This window comes from Heteronotia binoei, chromosome 3 (assembly GCF_032191835.1).
Source record: "Heteronotia binoei isolate CCM8104 ecotype False Entrance Well chromosome 3, APGP_CSIRO_Hbin_v1, whole genome shotgun sequence".
NCBI lineage: Eukaryota > Metazoa > Chordata > Lepidosauria > Squamata > Gekkonidae > Heteronotia > Heteronotia binoei.
The window spans coordinates 133632704-133652141 of NC_083225.1; the positions used below are offsets into that span (position 1 = coordinate 133632704).

The 19438-nt window shown below is 42.7% G+C and overlaps 1 protein-coding gene across 4 annotated transcripts in view; it reads left to right on the plus strand.

Annotated features, from left to right (window-relative positions):
* The first annotated feature begins 729 nt into the window (after positions 1-729).
* The window catches only part of POU2F1 (POU class 2 homeobox 1), a 146249-nt gene continuing 127540 nt past the window's right edge, over positions 730-19438 (plus strand). For 2 of the 4 annotated variants that reach the window (XM_060234469.1, XM_060234473.1), the window contains exon 1: positions 730-877. In XM_060234469.1, coding sequence (XP_060090452.1) covers positions 820-877 — 58 coding nt within the window. In that variant the 5' untranslated portion in view covers positions 730-819. The remainder of the gene's footprint in view (positions 878-19438) is intronic. The other 2 variants (XM_060234470.1, XM_060234472.1) reach the window with 2 other exon arrangements.

Sequence of the window (19438 nt, forward strand, 5' to 3'; positions counted from 1 at the left end):
ATTATTACCCCCAGACTTCAGGAGGGGATGCTGAGGCTGAGAAACAACACAAAAACGTTGTTAGTGTAGTATTATAATAGGCATATTACCTATGAAAGTGGAGAGACATAAACGAGACATCTGTACACTAATTGCCGAGAAAATCCGGGAGAATTTACCGCGGTTGATTTCCGACGGCGCCAGAATAGGTATCTGGCCTACCGGCTGCAACCCGAATAACCAAGCTTTGGGCTGTACGTGAGCAAATAACCGAACAGGGAGGGGCACAAGACACCAGAATCTCCCTCTCACGTAGCGGGTGCGGAGGAAAAGGAATAAACAAAATATCTCAGCTCAGCGCTTCCCAAAGTAGGGCACTCGTCTCTCGGGGACGAGACGGGGAGGGGGTATATCCTAAAGACTAAGGGGCCCACTGCAATGCTAGCGAAGGCTGACAAGTGGGCGACCCTACTTAAAAACCGAATCGTGCAGTTTTAGTTTTGGGTAATCCATTCGCAGGAAGCAACCCCCCAGCCCTGCATAGGCTTTCCCGTTTGCCACGGCGGAGAAGAACCATCAGCCGAGCCTGGAGTTGTCACCGAAGCCAAGTCGCCTTCCTGCCGGGTTCTGGCCAGCATAGCGGACGCCTCTGAAGCAGGGGAGAGGAGGGGGGGAAGCCGCTCATGCGCACCGCCTGCGTAAGGCTCTAAAGGAGGGCGAGGGAGCGAGGCACAGAACTGGCGCCTGCGCAAAGCGCCTGCGAGGAGGGAGGGGAAAGTCTGGGAGCAGGCGAGCAAGGGAGGGTTTATCGGGCGGCCGATTTTGATTAAAATATTCAAAATGGCGGACGGAGGAGCAGCGAGTCAAGATGAGAGTTCGGCGGCGGCGGTGGCGGCAGGTAATCATTACTGCATTTTACATATTCATATTCATACTCGCACACGCGCCCCCCCCGCCGCCCGCCTTCCCCGCTTAGCATAATTTATTAGTACTCAGGATTATTATAATTAACGGCGCAGGAGGGAGCTGGGGGGTAGCCGCCGTGCGGGGAAAAGCGAGAGGCACACAGACACACGCGCGGGCACGGGGGGCAACGGGCACTATCCCCCACCCTCGCCCTCAGAGCCCCGCTCGGGCAGCTAGGCCCAGCGCCGTCGCCACCACCAAGCCGTTTTACATATTTATACGAGAGCCGCAGAAGCAGCCTGGACGCACAAGTGTGTGTGTCTGTGTGGGGAGGGGGGAGAGGGAGGGAGGGCACAATAATGACCGGGGGTGGGGGTGGGAGAATTGCAGCCCTCTTTGGCGGACGCAGGACCCGCTCCGCTTCCCTCCGGACCCCGAGTGGAACCGCACCCCCTGGTGTCGCATTGGGCGGGGGGGGGGGGAGGCTGGCCGAGAGGGACCCGCACCTCTTAAGAGAGCGGGGTGTTTAAGCGCCCGCTCCGCAGCCCCCCCCCGCCTTCGCGCCTCCCCACGGCAGCGTTACTTCCCCGGAGGCCGAGGCCTGCGCACCAAGGGGTGCTCGGGGTTGTGCTCAGGGTGGGTCTGAGGGAAAGGGTCTTGGCCTGAGGGAAAGGGGGTGCAGACTGACCAGAAGTGATTTGCTCTGCACAGGGCGTGTTTTTGTCTAGGGTGTTTTTTTTGGGGGGGGGGGAGGGAGGAATGCCTTTCTTGGGATACCCGTGGCGGGGGGGGCGGGGGGAGAATTGTCCGCCACCAGCAGATTTTGAGCTGCCCTTCCAAATCCTCTCTGACGTGGAGGGCTCCTTAACGGTTTTCTTTTGGGGCTGGGTCACGGGTGGGGTGGGGGTAAGGAAGCCTAACAATGCCTCATTCCCCTTGCCCCACATATTGGGTGGCAGGGTCAGATTGTGGGGTAGCAGGTTGGCTGCACGCTGAGAGTGCTGGCTTCTAATTCTCTACCCCCACCTTCTTCCTCCGCTTCTCCTCTCTCATTTGAATAATGTCTAATTCGGGGAGGTTTATATTATTGAAATGGCCGCCTGGTTTTCCCCGCCTCTCATGTTTAGTAATTCAGGCCTTTAATAACAGCCACTCAGAGCCCAATGCCGTGTTTATATTTTACATTCGCCCCATGTGCTTTAGTGGTTCAATATGATTCTTCTTTCTCGCTCTCTTGCCTTTTTACATTTTCTTGGCAACGAGCAGGGCCTTGAGATCAAACCCAGGCCTTGTGGAGAGAAGGGAGGAAAGCTAGGCCCTGACTCCTTTGGCAGATGTTTAGGCCTCACTCTCTGCTGCTTGATTTATTTACTAATAACCAAAATGCCCCCCTCCCAACCCCGGCAGCAAAAACAAAACCCTCCTGGGGCATGGGCAGCATCAAATCTCCTTACAGCTTCTCTTTTTCTCACACATGCCTCAAATAAGGGGCTTATTTTTAATTTATAGCAACAACAGGACTTTTCTAAAGCTTCTTGCAGATCAGTGTGTGTGTGAGGGGCTTTCCTCACTCTTTGTTCTGATTGACTTTTTATTGCTATCTTTCCTTGCCCCACATTTTTTCATTTACAGTCTTGGGTTTGTAAAATCTGTAATACACTTAATTTAACAATTTGCTGTCTTTTTGTGTGTTGAGCTCTATGAAGTGGTGATGGAGTGGTTGACAGTTAAGACATTGCAACCCACATTGTATATATTGCTGTGGTTTCCAAAGGTAATACCAAAAAAACTTAACTTCTTGATATTTAAAATAGGAGTGATCTGGACTCTAAGCTTGTATATTCCATTGCTGGGGGTGTTTTGTCTCTGAAGCAGAGGGATGTATTTTAACAAAATGAAGGTTGGTGGCAAGGATATTGCAGTAAGACTCAGTGCTCTCCTTTTAATTATTTTAAAGGTGGTATCTTTTAATACAGTGTTAGCAGACTTGACAGATTTATGGAGTTCTCATTAGAGACCATTCTCTTTAATCTGTGAAGGAAAAAACCTGACAGCAGAATATTTTCCAGTGTCTCTGTCTGATTAATATTAAGCAGTCCTTGAAGCATGATTATGAAGAATGAGTATACAGGAACACACAATGCTCTTGTAAATTTTATTAAAATATTTTGATTTTAAAGTCATTACTCCTATGTCTTTTTGTGGTCTCAGAAAATATAAAGCTGTAACATCATATGGTACAAATCCATACAATTCAGCTGTCCACTTCATAGACCAGCAGCATGAGGTGGCTTGGTAAAGATGTAATATGATTTTATGCCTTAGAAACATATGTTCCTGCATCTATTTCACAATATGTGGTCAAGCTGATGATGTCACTGACCAGAGGACAAGGTGCAGTTAATTTGATTTATTGGCCTGGAGTTAGGTGTTGTAGTGAAACCTTCTCATAGGGAAACCATTTATCTGAGGACAATTTCCTTTATAGCTGCAATTTAACCATTGCGGAGGCTGTAGATATTTTATCCTGGATGATAAAAATGTACATCACATCTTGCAAACAAAATTTCATTGTAACTGACAATTTAATAAGTTTTAAGGGATGGCTTGCTAGATGCTGATTTTGTGGTGTTAGGAAGAGCTGGAGTTTTATAATCCCAGCATTTGAGCTTTCTCATTTTTAGATCTGATGCTCTTGTGTGCCCAGTGTTGTTCAATAACGCATTGAACATACTGAGGCTAGGGAAGTAGCCTATTACTATAGCTTATATGGCATGGAATGTAGACTAGTATTATCATTTTTACCTTGATGCTTTCTTTATCAGGGTGGAAGTTTATTTCTCATTGACCATTGATTTTGATATCTGACCAATCTGAAGTTCCATTATAACACTTGTATGTGTGTATAGGTCTTCACATAGCCTCCCCCTCAGTTTAGATGGCATGTTTACTATTCTATCCTCTCCGCCTTTGTGTGTGTGTTTTGAAAGAAACTGAACATTTTAAGTAATCATGGTTTTTAACTCAGAATATATCAGAAATGTTACAGTCACACTATTGCTGTATTGGTGGCTGTGAAACTGACATGATTCATGGTAGGGCTTATATTAGCAATAGAACGTGTTAATTGCATTTACAGGAGACGAATCAGTTGGTGATATTAATGTGCAGTCAGGTAAGATTATATGCTATTGGCTAGTAAAGTTTCTAGCTCTTGTGATATCATTTGTATTCTATGTGATTTCTGCTGAGATTTCTATATTAATTGAAGTGTTTTAATATTATGATTTTAATTGTAAGCCACTTTGAGTCAGACTCTGAAATGGTGACCCAGAAATATTCTAAATAAGTATTAAAGAACATGGAAATCTTGATTCTGTGTATAGTGTCCTGGAGAGAAATGACATGTGTAGGGTAAAATTCATGTATAATCTGTGAAACTTGCTTATCAGGTTTCCAAGATAAAAATACCTACTAATTCTAAGTAATTTTTTAGAACTGTGTTTAAAACTGCATTACGTTAGTCTTGCTGTGTTAACATATTTCATGATATCATTATCTTGGACTGGGTTTAAGATAAGTCTGTGTTATGATGTACACTCTGCATGGAGCATAAAACCTCCAGGGAAGTTCTCGAGGAGGGGTATTTAGTAGAGTAAAACCCAGTTACTGTAGGACATAGTAATGTCCAGCCTCCCAATGGCCCCCATCACTGCCTTTTTGCCTGCTGAGGGACTGTAGCTCCAATTATGTAGTGTTCCTCTTAGTGTTCTGTGGCTGCCTCCAAATTATTCTATCCGTTGCATGCCAGGAAACTTTGAGGCAGCCAGATTACCTGTGTGGTATGCAAAAAGCAATGTAGGATCTTGGGGTGGCATATATAGTGCTGTGATGCTCAACATAGACTCAGGATGTCTCCCTAATTTCTTTCTGTGTGAACCTATCTCCTGGAGGAAGCATACACACTTGTGTATTCCCACAGTGCAAATATTGCTGAAATGAATTATTTCATTGAAGTAGTTAGGGCATGAATGCCCTACTGCCATAGCACATGTAAGTGCAGTCCCTGTGAACTGTGCAGCTTACGCATTTGCCTCTCCTTGAGAGTGCCTGCGGTTTAGGAAATCATGCCATATGGTTTTGCATTGTTTCCCAATTCAGCTTTTAGTATTATTTACATCTTTGTGTTAACCTATGAAAACTTATTGTTCTAGAACTAAGTTTATCTATAAACACAGTAAACATAGATATAAAGTTCTGGTATTTTGTAGAGAACTAATTAAATGAGCGGTTGGAAATGGTACAGAAATACAGAACTTGTTCTTACGTGTAGACTGACTAGCCAGGAGTTTCAGGGCTGCTGTGAATAGGATTTGAGTGTAGTTAATGTAAAGTTGAATGACTGAGGCTAGTCTGATGTCGTCATGTCTTGGCTGGCCCTGCTCAGCGATTGGATGGGAGACCACCAGTGAAGTCTGGGATTGTTATGTAGAAGCCGGAAATGATAAATTACCTCTGTCATCTCTTGCTTTGAAAACCCTACGGGGTTGCCCTTAGTTGGCTATGGCTTGATGGCCCTTTCTACTACCATGTTTGAGCTGAGGTTGCATAATGCTGGCTATGAATATAGCTCTGTGGTTAGATATATGCCATCTGTGTTTGATGAAGGGCAAAACTGGTGAACAGGTAGACTGGAATGCATGTCATGGAAAACTTTGCATGCTTCTTGGGCCTTGGCAGATTTTATACAATCCTATATTGGTTGATACTTGCACTTTTAAGTACTGCTTTGAACAAGAACTGACAAATGTCATTCTTGTTTTTTGTCTTTTCAAATTTATCTCAAAGGAAAAAAAATCTGTTTTTCCTTTTTTGTCAGCTAATTCTTAAAATTTGCAAATTCTGTGCTTGTCAAGTATAGGAGCTTCACCTATAAAGATCGTATTCTGTGAATTTGGAAGCACCAAGAAAGTTATATAATTAATAAATATAATGGTGAAAAACAGCACACTTCATGTTGGCGTATTTTGAGTTAGGGTTAGGTTATTTTCAGTTAAGATCAAGAATGGGGTAAACTTGAATGATAAGCCATAGTATAAGGAAGTTATTGATAGTTGCACTATTCTCCCAATTTTAATAAACGTATCATTACATAAAATATTATTTGGGATGATAATTGGTACTTCAAGTTTTGTTTTTACTGTCTTGCTATTGATTTAGGCCCCTGAACTCCCCTCCCCTCCAGTCCTCAAACTCTTGATAAAGAATAACTTTTTTTAAACTTTCGTTTAAGTTCTTCTTGATTTCAACACTTCAAAAACAAAGTGCCAAAATGATATCAGGATCAAGGAGTAAATGAAATAAATCTCCACTTTCTTACACTTGTGATTTATAAATCCACATGTCATGAATAGCTCTGGAATATTTTGAATTTGTTTTTTGTAATAGAATTATATAGGTTTTTGAAATTGAATCTGCCTCCATTCCTGAGGACTGGAAGGTAGCAAATGTCACCCCCATCTTTAAAAAGGGTTCCAGAGGAGATCCGGGAAATTACAGGCCAGTCAGTCTGACTTCAATACCGGGAAAGTTGGTAGAAAGCATTATCAAGGACAGAATGAGTAGGCACATTGATGAACACGGGTTATTGAGGAAGACTCAGCATGGGTTCTGTAAGGGAAGATCTTGCCTCACTAACCCGTTACAGTTCTTTGAGGGGGTGAACAAACATGTGGACAAAGGAGACCCGATAGATGTTGTTTATCTTGACTTCCAGAAAGCTTTTGATAAAGTTTCTCATCAAAGGCTCCTTAGAAAGCTTGAGAGTCTTGGAGTAAAAGGACAGGTCCTCTTGTGGATCAAAAACTGGCTGAGTAATAGGAAGCAGAGAGTGAGTATAAATGGGCAGTCTTCGCCGTGGAGGATGGTAAGCAGTGGGGTGCCGCAGGGCTCGGTACTGGGTCCCATGCTCTTTAACTTGTTCATAAATGATTTAGAGTTGGGAGTGAGCAGTGAAGTGGCCAAGTTTGCGGATGACACTAAATTGTTCAGGGTGGTGAGAACCAGAGAGAATTGTGAGGAACTCCAAAGGGATCTGTTGAGGCTGGGTGAGTGGGCGTCAACGTGGCAGATGCGGTTCAATGTGGCCAAGTGCAAAGTAATGCACATTGGGGCCAAGAATCCCAGCTACAAATACAAGTTGATGGGATGTGAACTGGCAGAGACTGACCAAGAGAGAGATCTTGGGGTCGTGGTAGATAACTCACTGAAAATGTCAAGACAGTGTGCGTTTGCAGTAAAAAAAGGCCAACGCCATGCTGGGAATTATTAGATAGGGAATTGAAAACAAATCAGCCAGTATCATAATGCCCCTGTATAAATCGATGGTGCGGTCTCATTTGGAGTACTGTGTGCAGTTCTGGTCGCCGCACCTCAAAAAGGATATTATTGCATTGGAGAAAGTTCAGAAAAGGGCAACTAGAATGATTAAAGGGCTAGAACACTTTTCCTATGAAGAAAGGTTGAAACGCTTGGGACTCTTTAGCTTGGAGAAATGTCGACTGCGGGGTGACATGATAGAGGTTTACAAGATTATGCACGGGATGGAGAAAGTAGAGAAAGAAGTACATTTCTCCCTTTCTCACAATACAAGAACTCGTGGGCATTCGATGAAATTGCTGAGCAGTCAGGTTAAAATGGATAAAAGGAAGTACTTCTTCACCCAAAGGGTGATTAACATGTGGAATTCACTGCCACAGGAGGTGGTGGCGGCCACAAGCATAGCCACTTTCAAGAGGGGTTTATATAAAAATATGGAGCAGAGGGGTGTGTGTGTGTATAAATATATAATTTTGGGGGGGGCCGCTGTGTGACACAGAGTGTTGGACTGGATGGGCCATTGGCCTGATCCAACATGGCTTCTCTTATGTTCTTATGAATATGCACGTTGTTTTAATCTTTGTGTTAGAACTCTCAGTGCTCTAATAAGCTTCCAACCCTGCAGAACATCAAGCATCTCAACACAGAATCAATGTGAAAAAGACACAAATGGTTTTCTAGGATCCAGTATATCCAGAGTGTTCACTGCCACTTTTTATTAAGTTATTACTCTTATTACTTAACTTCTGACTTTGATTACTCAGTTTTTCAGTAAATAGCTGCAGTTGTGGTTAATGAAAGGGGAAGAATGTGGGGTAGGAGGGTAGTTTGGCTAGAGACTGCATGTGTGTTGAGAGGGCCTGAATATTGGGAAGGGGGAATGAGGGATAATTCCAGTCTAGTCTGGGCCATTTGAAGTACTGTCTTTGTTCATGTAATTATAACAATGGAAAGACTGTAGGATTATGGGGGAAGCGGTGTGAGTGGGATGATAGAATGAAGAGCAAAAAGGATGTTCCCATGGTCAATTGACACATGGCATACCCAGAATGAAAAATCAGTAAGAAGATAGTGGGTATTGTTGCAATTATATTATGTGCCCAGAACATAATGACAGCGTGATCAAAATGTGGAAGGTAAAATGACAACGTACAGAGTGGAATGACAGTCTTTGCAGTAGCGGACAGTATCCACTTTGAAATAGCATAGGATTATCCCATGGACATCACATTAAATGTGCAATAACAGTCTTTTATTGCTCTTCCACCTATCTTACTTGAACTTTGCTGTGGGTACTGTTGCTTCCCTCAAATGTCCTTATTCCTGTGTCATGTCTTATATTCATTTCCCATTTCCTTCCAGTTTAACTACTTTTTCATCTCAGAGTCTCCCTACCTATCCCTTTCCTTTCTGAATTCTCATATTTGCATTGCATCTTGTGATCTTGGATAAAAACTTCTACACTGACAGCTTCAGTGTGTGTCTGTTAAACTCATTCATATTTGTTCCTCAGGTTCCTTCTAGTGGTTATTTATTCATTTTATTACAGCCTGAGTGAAGGCATCAGAGAGGTGTTAAGACATGGGAAGAAAAGCGAAGAGATTACAGGAGAGAAATAGTTTCTCTTTTTTTTCCTGAAAGCTGTAATGGAAAAATTGGGAAAAGCCACATAGGAAATACCTGCCTTTTGGAATAAGGAGTGAAACAATGAAGTAAGATATGTTGTTAGTAAATTTGTGCTGCTGCAAATCTCAAATGCCATGATTCAAATATTTGTTTTTGTACGCTTTAAAAATTTATAAACTGATTTTCAACACCAGAAAGAGAAAGGAAAAAGCTCTCAAGGCAACTTACACAATAGAATAAGGTAATTACCATTAGCTAACATTTCAACAACAGCCTTTGCTGGTATGGATAGTAATGTTAGTAACATAGCATAGTTGTTGCATTTGGCTGTGTTAGTAAGCAGCACAAAATGTTTAAAATCTTGTAAAATGTTGCAACATGAAGAAACATCTTTCTGTTTATGAAGCAACTTGAGCATCTATCAAGCACATCGCTCCCTTAACATGATGGAAGAACTTTAAAGACAGCAACCCCTGACTCCTCTTGTATCTCACACCTCAGATTCCTTTATCTTTTGTATTATGCAATAAGCAGGTGAATGTTTGAATGTGAATACATACAGGCAAGGAAAAGTCCAATATGTAAAATCATCATGAAGGAAATGACCCATTTTTGAAGACATGAAGCTTAAATTGAAAGTTCAGCATTCAAAGCTGTGAATCTTATGGAGACATTGTCATTAGAGGAGTGAACTGGTTATGTTCACATTTTCAATCATGTATTTTCTGGGTGGTGTTAAATAAAGTATGAGCTCAAGTTAGCTAACTCTTATAGTTGCCATGATACTTCATTATTTTATTAAAATGCTTTTATTCTGCCTTTGTTGGCAGCCTGTTTCCATCAAAGACATGCCTAAACAGAATGACCTTACATTACCTGTGGAAGTGGGCCAAGTGATGGGCCTTTCTTGCTTCTTCCAGCTAAGGAAACTAATGAGTTGGAGCTTTGCCGTAAAGAGGTGAGCATGGACGATAGCTAAATGATGGGCTGCAGTAGGGGGAGACTTGGAGGACCTGAGGACAGAGGCCATATTGGGCCCAGATACTTAAAGTCTGTTTCTAGAAATACTTACTCTGAAGCAGCTCATGCACATTTCTATGAGGCTTGCTCTCCAGTTTGTAAATTGCTTTCTTACTGTGTATGGTGATATCCTTGTTTGAAGAGTACAGTGTTAAAATTTAGCTGACTGAATGTCTTGCTATTTACTTACATTTCTACTCTGAAAAAGAGTTTCTTCTGTTTTGCATAACACTGTAATTCATTTTTTAAAAAAGAATTAAAGTGGCACTTAAATTTAGAGTTATTATTTTAAAAGTTATCCTTCATTTTCTCTGTCAGTGCTTCTGGGATGGTTTGTACAATGTTAATCCAGTTAAAAGCATATAAATCAAGTATATACAATATACTATACATGCCAGGAAAATATGCAAGAAAGGAGGAGGAGCTTAGCCAAAGGAAACATAATCAATGAAGTTTTCACTTGGTGCTTAAAATGAGAGGGAATAAATTCAGGGGACTTATTGTGAGGGACAGTATATCTTAAGTGATTCCTCTAATATACATAACATTAATACACTTTACTAATAAAAAAGCTGATGAAAATTCTGTTGAGACTAAAGCTTGTTGAGCTTTGTTTACTTCCAGGTAAAGACGCATACCACTGGCTTAACAAGTTAAAAGGGGTATGGGGGAAAGCAAACCTTTTCTGATAGTGCAGCCCTATGCAGGTATTGCCGTTGAAGTCCTTTAACTTCAATGGACTTACAGTGGATCAGCTCAGAATAAGAAAGCACAGTTCTGATTCTATGCCATCTTCTGGCAATATCTCAACCAAAGAAACTAGTTTTTTAAAAATATCTTCGCAGACTGTATATTTTTGTACATACTTTCCCTACTGCTAACCTGTTCTCGCACAACAGCAGCAAGGTTCTAGGGCAGGGTTTCCCAAACTTTTCTTTCTTCTGGCCCGGTTATTTTTACACTTCTCTTTCGTGGCCCACTAAAATTTGGGGGTGGAGCCATAAGACAGGAATAATGTCATTTCCTGTGATGTCAAGGGCCAAGTGATGTCACTTCCGAGGCACACTGAACCAAAACTCCACCTTTTCCTGTGATGTCACTTCCAGGGCACTCCCCCAAACCTGCCTCTTCGTCTGAAGTAACTTTATTTTCAGAAAAATCTCTCTGAAACTCATACTGAGCCAAAATGGGGATCGAAAGTGGGCGGTTCTCTCTCTCCACTCCCACACCTGCATGCATCTATCTGTTTGTGTGTTCTTCTCCAGCTTGCAAGCACTCCTAATGCCCATGTTCAATTGCCTTGCCCACCTACACACCCCTTCCTCAACAGCACTGGCCAGTGTATGCAGTTGGGAGTGCTGTTGCCATTGCCATCAGGGATGATAGCACTGTGTATCACCCACACTGGGTCCTTGCAGCTGCTCTACCTCAAAATATGCTGAAACATTTAGTAGGCCCTTCCTTCAGCTGCTACTACTGGAACCCTGAAAATCTTTCGACAGCTATTTTTCATACTTTTTTTTTGGCCGAAACACTGGGAAATTGCTGTGAAAGGTAGCAGAGAATTGTACTGCAATTAATGAATTAATTTCCAGTTATATGAAGTTCATACAAGCTTTCTGCAGTTATCTCAAAAAGAAAATTTATGAGGGGCTTGCAGCTTTTTACTAGCTGTGTTTCCCATGCCTTTAAAAGCAACCTGTTTTGCAGATTTTTAGCTAGTGAACTTCTTTCGTCCTTTTTAATATCTACAGGAGGAATTTAATTTTGGTGTCAGACAGCTGTTAAAAGCAGGACCAGTAAAATGGAGCCAAGTTCATAGTACCATCACTTATAGTGCTGTTGAGATATACTGCAGTAATCTCCAGTAATCGCTTTCTGCCCCACACCTCTCACACTCACTCACACAGAAATCTCATAGAAAGGCCAGCTGGCTACAACTAGGGGCGCCAACTTTTCATTGGCAGAGCTCCTATGTCTGCAACAACAGTATGATGAACAGAAAAGTTTCATCCAGTAAAAATGGAAAGAAAGAAAGGAAAAAATTGAAATGGAAGGAGAGGAAAAGAAGACATGAAAAGAAAGAACATAAGAGGAGCTATGTTGGATCAGCCAGTGGACTATCCAGTCCAAAATTCTCTCATACAATGCCCAAAAAGCATCAGAATGTTCACCAGTAGGGCCATGGTACTAGAAGCCCTCCCACTGTTGCTTCCCCTCCTTCCAGCACCAAGAATACAGACAGAGCATCACTTGCAAGGAAAGAAAGGGGGGGGTGAGAGAAATAAAGCCTTTCTCACCATCAGATGACCCCAGCCAGCAGCAATTCTGTCCAGGGGTTGTTTGGTAAAAAAAAATAGCTACTGGAATGCCCCCTCCCCGCCCCTCCTGGCTGAAAAAAACACCCCCCCCCTTTGCCACTCAGGCCTCCTGGGGAAATCTCCCCAAAAGAATATACTGCAAGGCACATGAAAGCTCATACCTTGAAGAACACTTCATGGGTCTAAAGTGCCAGTGGACTCCAGCTTTTCTCTTAAACACTAGGAGCGGGGGGGGGGGGGGGGGGAGAAGGAAAGAGAGGCAGCTCAGCTACTGCGTTGTGCTACTGTGGCTAATAGGCACTGATGGGCCTCTGCTCCATATTTTTATTCAATCCCCTCTTAAAGCTGGCTATGCTTGTAGCCGCCGCCACCTCCTGTGGCAGTGAATTCCACATGTTAATCACCCTTTGGGTGAAGAAGTACTTTCTTTTATCCGTTCTAACCTGACTGCTCAGCAATTTCATTGAATGCCCACGAGTTCTTGTATTGTGAGAAAGGGAGAAAAGGACTTCTTTCTCTACTTTCTCCATCCCGTGCATAATCTTGTAAACCTCTGTCATGTCACCCAGCAGTTGATGTTTCTCCAAGCTAAAGAGCCCCAAGCATTTTAACCTTCATAGGGAAAGTGTTCCAACCCTTTAATCATTCTAGTTGCCCTTTTCTGGACTTTTTCCACTGCTATAACATCCGTTTTGAGGTGCGGTGACCAGAATTGTACACAATATTCCAAATGAGATTGCACCATTGATTTATACAGGGGCATTATGTTACTGGCTGATTTGTTTTCAATTCCCTTCCTAATAATTACCAGCATGGCGTTGGCCTTTTTTATTGCAATCGCACACTGTCTTGACATTTTCAGTGAGTTACCTACCACGACCCCAAGATCTCTCTTGATAAGTCTCTGCCAGTTCACACCCCATCAACTTGTATTTGTAGCTGGGATTCTTGGCCCCAATGTGCATTACTTTGCACTAGGCCACATTGAACCTCATATGACACGTTGACGCCCACTCACCCAGCCTCAACAGATCCCTTTGGAGTGCCTCACAATCCTCTCTGGTTCTCACCACCCTGAACAATTTAGTGTCATCCGCAAACTTGGCCACTTCACTGCTTACTCCCAACTCCAAATCATTTATGAACAAGTTAAAGAGCATGGGACCCAGTACTGAGCTCTGTGGCACCCCACTGCTTAACGTCCTCCACTGCGAAGACTGCCCATTAATACTCACTCTCTGCTTCCTATTAATTAGCCAGCTTTTGATCCACAAGAGGACCTGTCTATTTACTCCATGACTCTCGAGCTTACTAAGGAGCCTTTGATGAGAAACTTTATCAGAAGCTTTCTGGAAGTCAAGGTAAACAACATCTATTGGTTCCCTTTAGTCCACATGTTTGTTCACCCCCTCAAAGAACTGTAACAGGTTAGTGAGGCAAGATCTTTCCTTACGGAACCCATGCTGAGTCTTCCCCAATAACTTGTGTTCATCGATGTGCCTACTCATTCTGTCCTTGATAATGGTTTCTACCAACTTTCCCGGTATTGAAGTCAGACTGACTGGCCTGTAATTTCCCGGATCTCCTCTGGAACCCTTTTTAAAGATGGGGGTGACATTTGCTACCTTCCAGTCCTCAGGAATGGAGGCAGATTTCAATGAAAGATTACATATTTTTGTCAGGAGATCCACAAGTTCAACTTTGAGTTCTTTCAGAACTCTTGGATGTATGCCATCCGGACCTGGTGACGTATTAGCTTTTAATATATCAATAAGTTGAATTCATCCATCTCGTCACCTCAATCTGATTCAGGTCTTTCAACACCCCTTCCAAAATTAGGGGTTCTGGAGCAGGCAAACACTTCTCACCTTCCTCAGTGAAGACGGAGGCAAAAAATGCATTCAGCTTCTCAGCCATTTCCCTATCCTCCTTCAGTAATCCTTTGACCCCTTGGTCATCCAAGGGCCCCACTGCCTCTCTGGCTGGTTTCCTGCTTCTAATATATTTGAAGAAATTTTTATGTTTTTTGCAATATGCTCCTCATAGTCCCTTTTTGCCTGCCTGATCACAGTCTTGCATTTGATTTGCCATACCCTGTGTTCCCTTTTATTAATCTCACTTGGACTAGCTTTCCACCGCTTAAAGGAGTTCTTCTTACCTTTTACAGCTTCCATTACTTTGTTTGTTAACCATGCAGGCCCTTTCTTATGCCTGTTTGTGCCTTTCCTAACTTGTGGTATATATTTTATCTGAGCTTCTAGGATTGTAGTTTTAAATAGATTCCAAGCTTCCCCAAGCGTTTTGAATGTATTTACCTTTCCTTTCAGTTTCCTCTTTACATGCCCCCTCATCTCAGAGAATTTACCCCTTTTAAAGTTAAATGTGGTTGTGCTGGTCTTTTGGGGCAACTCCCTATTTATACAAATGGTGAAATCAATAACGTTATGGTCACTGCTCCCAAGCGGGGCAATCACTTTTGCATCTCTCACCAAGTCTTGAGCATTACTTAGGACCAAATCCAGGATCGCCCACCCCTGGTAGGTTCTGTGACCATCTGCTCCATAGCACAGTCATTGAGAACATCTAGAAACTCAATCTCTTTCTCTTGATCTGAACACATATTGATCCAATCAATCTGCGGGTAGTTAAAATCACTTATTACGACACTGTTTTTATGTTTATGCGGTATCTTTAATCCTTCCATCATATTATAATCATCCTCTATCTTTTGATTTGGTGGGCAATAACAAACTCCCATAGTTAAATTTACTTTTGGGCCCTCTATTTCGACCCAAAGCATTTCTAGAAGGGAATCTAATTCTTTGACCTCAGTCTTACTGGACTGTATACCCTCTCTGACATACTGAGCTACCCCATCCCACCCAACCTTTCCCTCTCTATCCTTTCGATATAACTTAAATCCAGGAATCACCGTGTCCCACTGATTCTCCTCATTCCACCAAGTTTCTGAAATTCCCACAATGTCTATGTTTCCCCCCAACACTAAACATTCCAACTCACCAATTTTACTTCAAACACTTCTAGCGTTTGTATACGAACATCTATAACTTCCCAGGCAAGTTAGGTCCGCAACCTTCTGCTGCCTCAAGACTTTGGCAGACATTCCATACTGTTTGTCACCATCTCAGTGGACAACTCTGATCCATTACCTGGTAGAAAAATAACAGCTAACCCTTCATCTCTTTGAGATGAGTCCTCCCGAATCAGAGACATTTCATCTCCTGTCGGCTTTCCCCCCAAGATTTAGTTTAAAAACTTTTCTGCCACCTTTTTGATTTTAAGCAGCCTGGTCCCATCTGGGGACAAGCGGAGACCGTCTCTTTTGTACAGCTCCCGCTTGTTCCAGAAAGCATCCCAGTGCCTAACAAACTTAAACCCTTCCTCCCCACACCATCGTCTCATCCACACATTGAGACTTCTAATTTGTGCCTGTCTCTCCAACCCTGCACGTGGAACAGATAGCACTTCTTAGAAGGCTACCTTGGAGGTCCTGGCCTTAAGTCTCCTGCCTAGCAGCCTAAATTTTTCTTCCAGGACCTCACGACTGCATTTCCCCACATCGTTGGTGCTAACATGCACCACAACCACTGGCTCCTCCCCAGCACTCTCTGTCAGCTTATCTGCAACCCGCTACCTTAGCACCAGGCAGGCAAGTCACCATACGGTCAGTATGCGGTTTTGCTACCCAGCTGTCTACTTGCCTAAGGATCGAATCACCAACTACCAAGATCCCCTCTCTCTCCCTGCCCAAGGATGGTTCCTTGGCGTGAAAGGATACCCGCTCACCCACTGAAGAAGAGGTCCCTTCTGAGGGCACATTCCCCTTATCTTCAGCACGGTGCCCTGTTCCCTCTTGACCCTCATGCTCCCTGGCAGCAATGGGGCTGCCACGTTCAAAGTGGGGTTCATCTAATACGTCCCCCGAGAGTCTTCTCTGAGTGCCTAACTGACTGTCTCTGCTTCTCCAGGTCAGTCACCTCAGCCTCAAGGTATGAACTCGTTCCCTGAGTTCCAGGAGCTCCTTGCATCGAGCACACACCCAAGACTTCTGTCCTGTGGGCAGATAGTCATACTTGTGACACTCAGTGCAAAACACTGGAAAGCCCGCACCCCCCTGCTGGCATTCTACCTTCATGATAGTTTTTTTTAAATGTAAAGTCCCCTTTTAAATCCTGTTCGTATATGTGGCTCTCCTTCTGGATGGTCTACTTACCTTATTGAGAACACAAGGAAAATAGGGTACTGGGTTCCTGGTCCTTACACAGCCCCCAGAAGCCCCTTTAGCTCTCGCCCTTCAGCTCGCGCCTCTCACATAGGCTTGGGCATCGTGGAAACCATGGAAAGTTCCATCTTCTGAGGAGTCTTTGCCACAAATGCAGGCATGGCTGGGGCAAGCCTTGATATCTGTTACATTTGTTTAAAGATGCCTATTATTGTGTAGGCAGGTGACAAATTATTACAGTTACTGCACCAGCTGTGCAGGGTAAAGATCAACATAAAAACTGAATTTCAGGTCTCTGTCCCAAGAAGCTTACAGTCTAAATTTAGACAGCAGGAGAGGTAGCAGAGAGGGGTGGAAAGAAAGTTGGATTGAATAGAAATTCATGCAGAAGAAGTTGAAATATGACCAGCACTAAGATTATGTGATATTGAGGAGTTTAGGCTGGAAGCTCTGACTTCGCTTGAAATTTAGGCTCATCTTAAATCTTTTAGACTGCAGCTTAACTGTTGCCAAAGATTATATTATAATAAAGGGTCTCAGGTGCATCTTAAGAAATACAAGTTCTCAAATAGAAACAAAAGGAATAGCAAGTAGATATTTCATATTTCATTGTGTGCATAAAAGAAATGAATTAAAAACTTTTAAAATTAAAAAAAATTCCAAGGCTATGCAATACCTTTTATTAAGTCAAAAATACAGCAGTGTGCTAGTTTTCATGCTCTTTAGAATTCTTTTTTTAAAATTTATTTCAATAGAAAAACATACAACCAACTATAAAACATAATACCCAAGAATACCATCAACACTCTGTTACAAACCCTAAACTCACATTTACCAACCATCTAGCTTTAGTTGCATCAAGGGAATTATATCCTTATCACACAAAAACTCTAAAACTGGTTTCTGTGTTTCATCATACTCTGATAAGGGAACTACCTCATGAGAGTCCCCCCAAAATGGGTTATGCATAATCCTGCTCATCACAAATTGCTCCCAGAGTTGTCTAAGTAAGGAACTTGTGGGGGACTCCCAATTCCTGGCAATAACCAAGCAAACAGAAGCAACCAACGTTGAGACAAAAGTTTTGATGGTTTTATCTATCAAGTGAATCAGCTCAAAAATCCAATAATAAGAATTCCGGGGAATAAGGCAATGGAAGACCTACCATGTTTAGAATTCTTTATCAGGTTGTATGTTAAAAAGTAAAAAAAAAATGTGCAGAAGGGAGAGAAGTCTCTCAGGCTTCTTTGTCATGATCCTGTGTAGAATGGTATACTAATCCCATAACAATTGAAGTCAACATATCAGGTCGCTTCCTTGCCAAGCTGGGGACAAAGTAGATCCTTCTTTGGAAATATAAAAACTAATAGGTGATCAAATATCTTACCTAACACCAAATGGGACACTTTAAAAATGACTTTAGAGTACCCAAACGGTCATTTCAGATAACATATTTTGCAGGACTTAACTGGAAAACATGTAGGGTTTGGATCACATTGCAGGAGAAAGCATTAAAAGTGTTTTAAATAAGGAGCATTTTGAAGCTTCCAAGTAGCAGGTCTGTTCACGCTTGCAGCTACTACGGTTTTAAACATGGTAAACAGCTCCAACAAGAAGAATTTACAGGCAGGTATTAGCACTTCTAAAAAGATAACTGCAGCCATTCTTAAGAACATAAGAGAAGCCATGTTGGATCAGGCCAACGGCCCATCAAGTCCAACACTCTGTGTCACACAGTGGCAAAAAATTTTATATACACACATACATTGTGGCTAATAGCCACTGATGGACCTGTGCTCCATATTTTTATCTAAACCCTTCTTGAAGGTGGCTATACTTGTGGCCGCCACCACCTCCTGTGGCAGTGAATTCCACATGTTAATCACCCTTTGGGTGAGGAAGTACTTCCTTTTATCCGTTTTAACCTGTCTGCTCAGCAATTTCATCGAATGCCCACGAGTTCTTGTATTGTGAGAAAGGGAGAAAAGTACTTCTTTCTCTACTTTCTCCATCCCATGCATTATCTTGTAAACCTCTATCATGTCACCCCGCAGTCGACGTTTCTCCAAGCTAAAGAGTCCTAAGCATTTCAACCTTTCTTCATAGGGAAAGTGCTCCAGCCCTTTAATCATTCTAGTTGCCCTTCTCTGGACTTTCTCCAATGCTATAATATCCTTTTTGAGGTGCGGCGACCAGAACTGCACACAGTACTCCAAATGAGACCGCACCATCGATTTATACAGGGGCATTATGATACTGGCTGATTTGTTTTCAGTTCCCTTCCTAATAATTCCCAGCATGGAGTTGGCCTTTTTTATTGCAAACGCACACTGTCTTGACATTTTCAGTGAGTTATCTACCACGACCCCAAGATCTCTCTCTTGGTCAGTCTCTGCCAGTTCACACTCCATCAACTTGTATTTGTAGCTGGGATTCTTGGCCCCAATGTGCATTACTTTGCACTTGGCCACATTGAACTGCATCTGCCACGTTGACGCCCACTCACCCAGCCTCAACACATCCCTTTGGAGTGCCTCACAATCCTTTCTGGTTCTCACCACCCTGAACAATTTAGTGTCATCCGCAAACTTGGCCACTTCACTGCTCACTCCCAACTCTAAATCATTTATGAACAAGTTAAAGAGCATGAGACCCAGTACCGAGCCCTGCGGCACCCCACTGCTTACCGTCCTCTACTGCGAAGACTGCCCATTTATACTCACTCTCTGCTTCCTATTACTCTGCCAGTTTTTGATCCACAAGAGGACCTGTCCTTTTACTCCATGACTCTCAAGCTTTCTAAGGAGCCTTTGATGAGGAACTTCTTGTGAACAGTAAATGAACTTCTTGTGAACAGTAAATGTGTGTTTAAGTTGCAGTCATTCCTTGGTTCTTGAGTTAATTGCAATCAGAAAGACTTTGTATTGGTACTTTGTATTGGTACTACTTTGTATTGGTACTACTT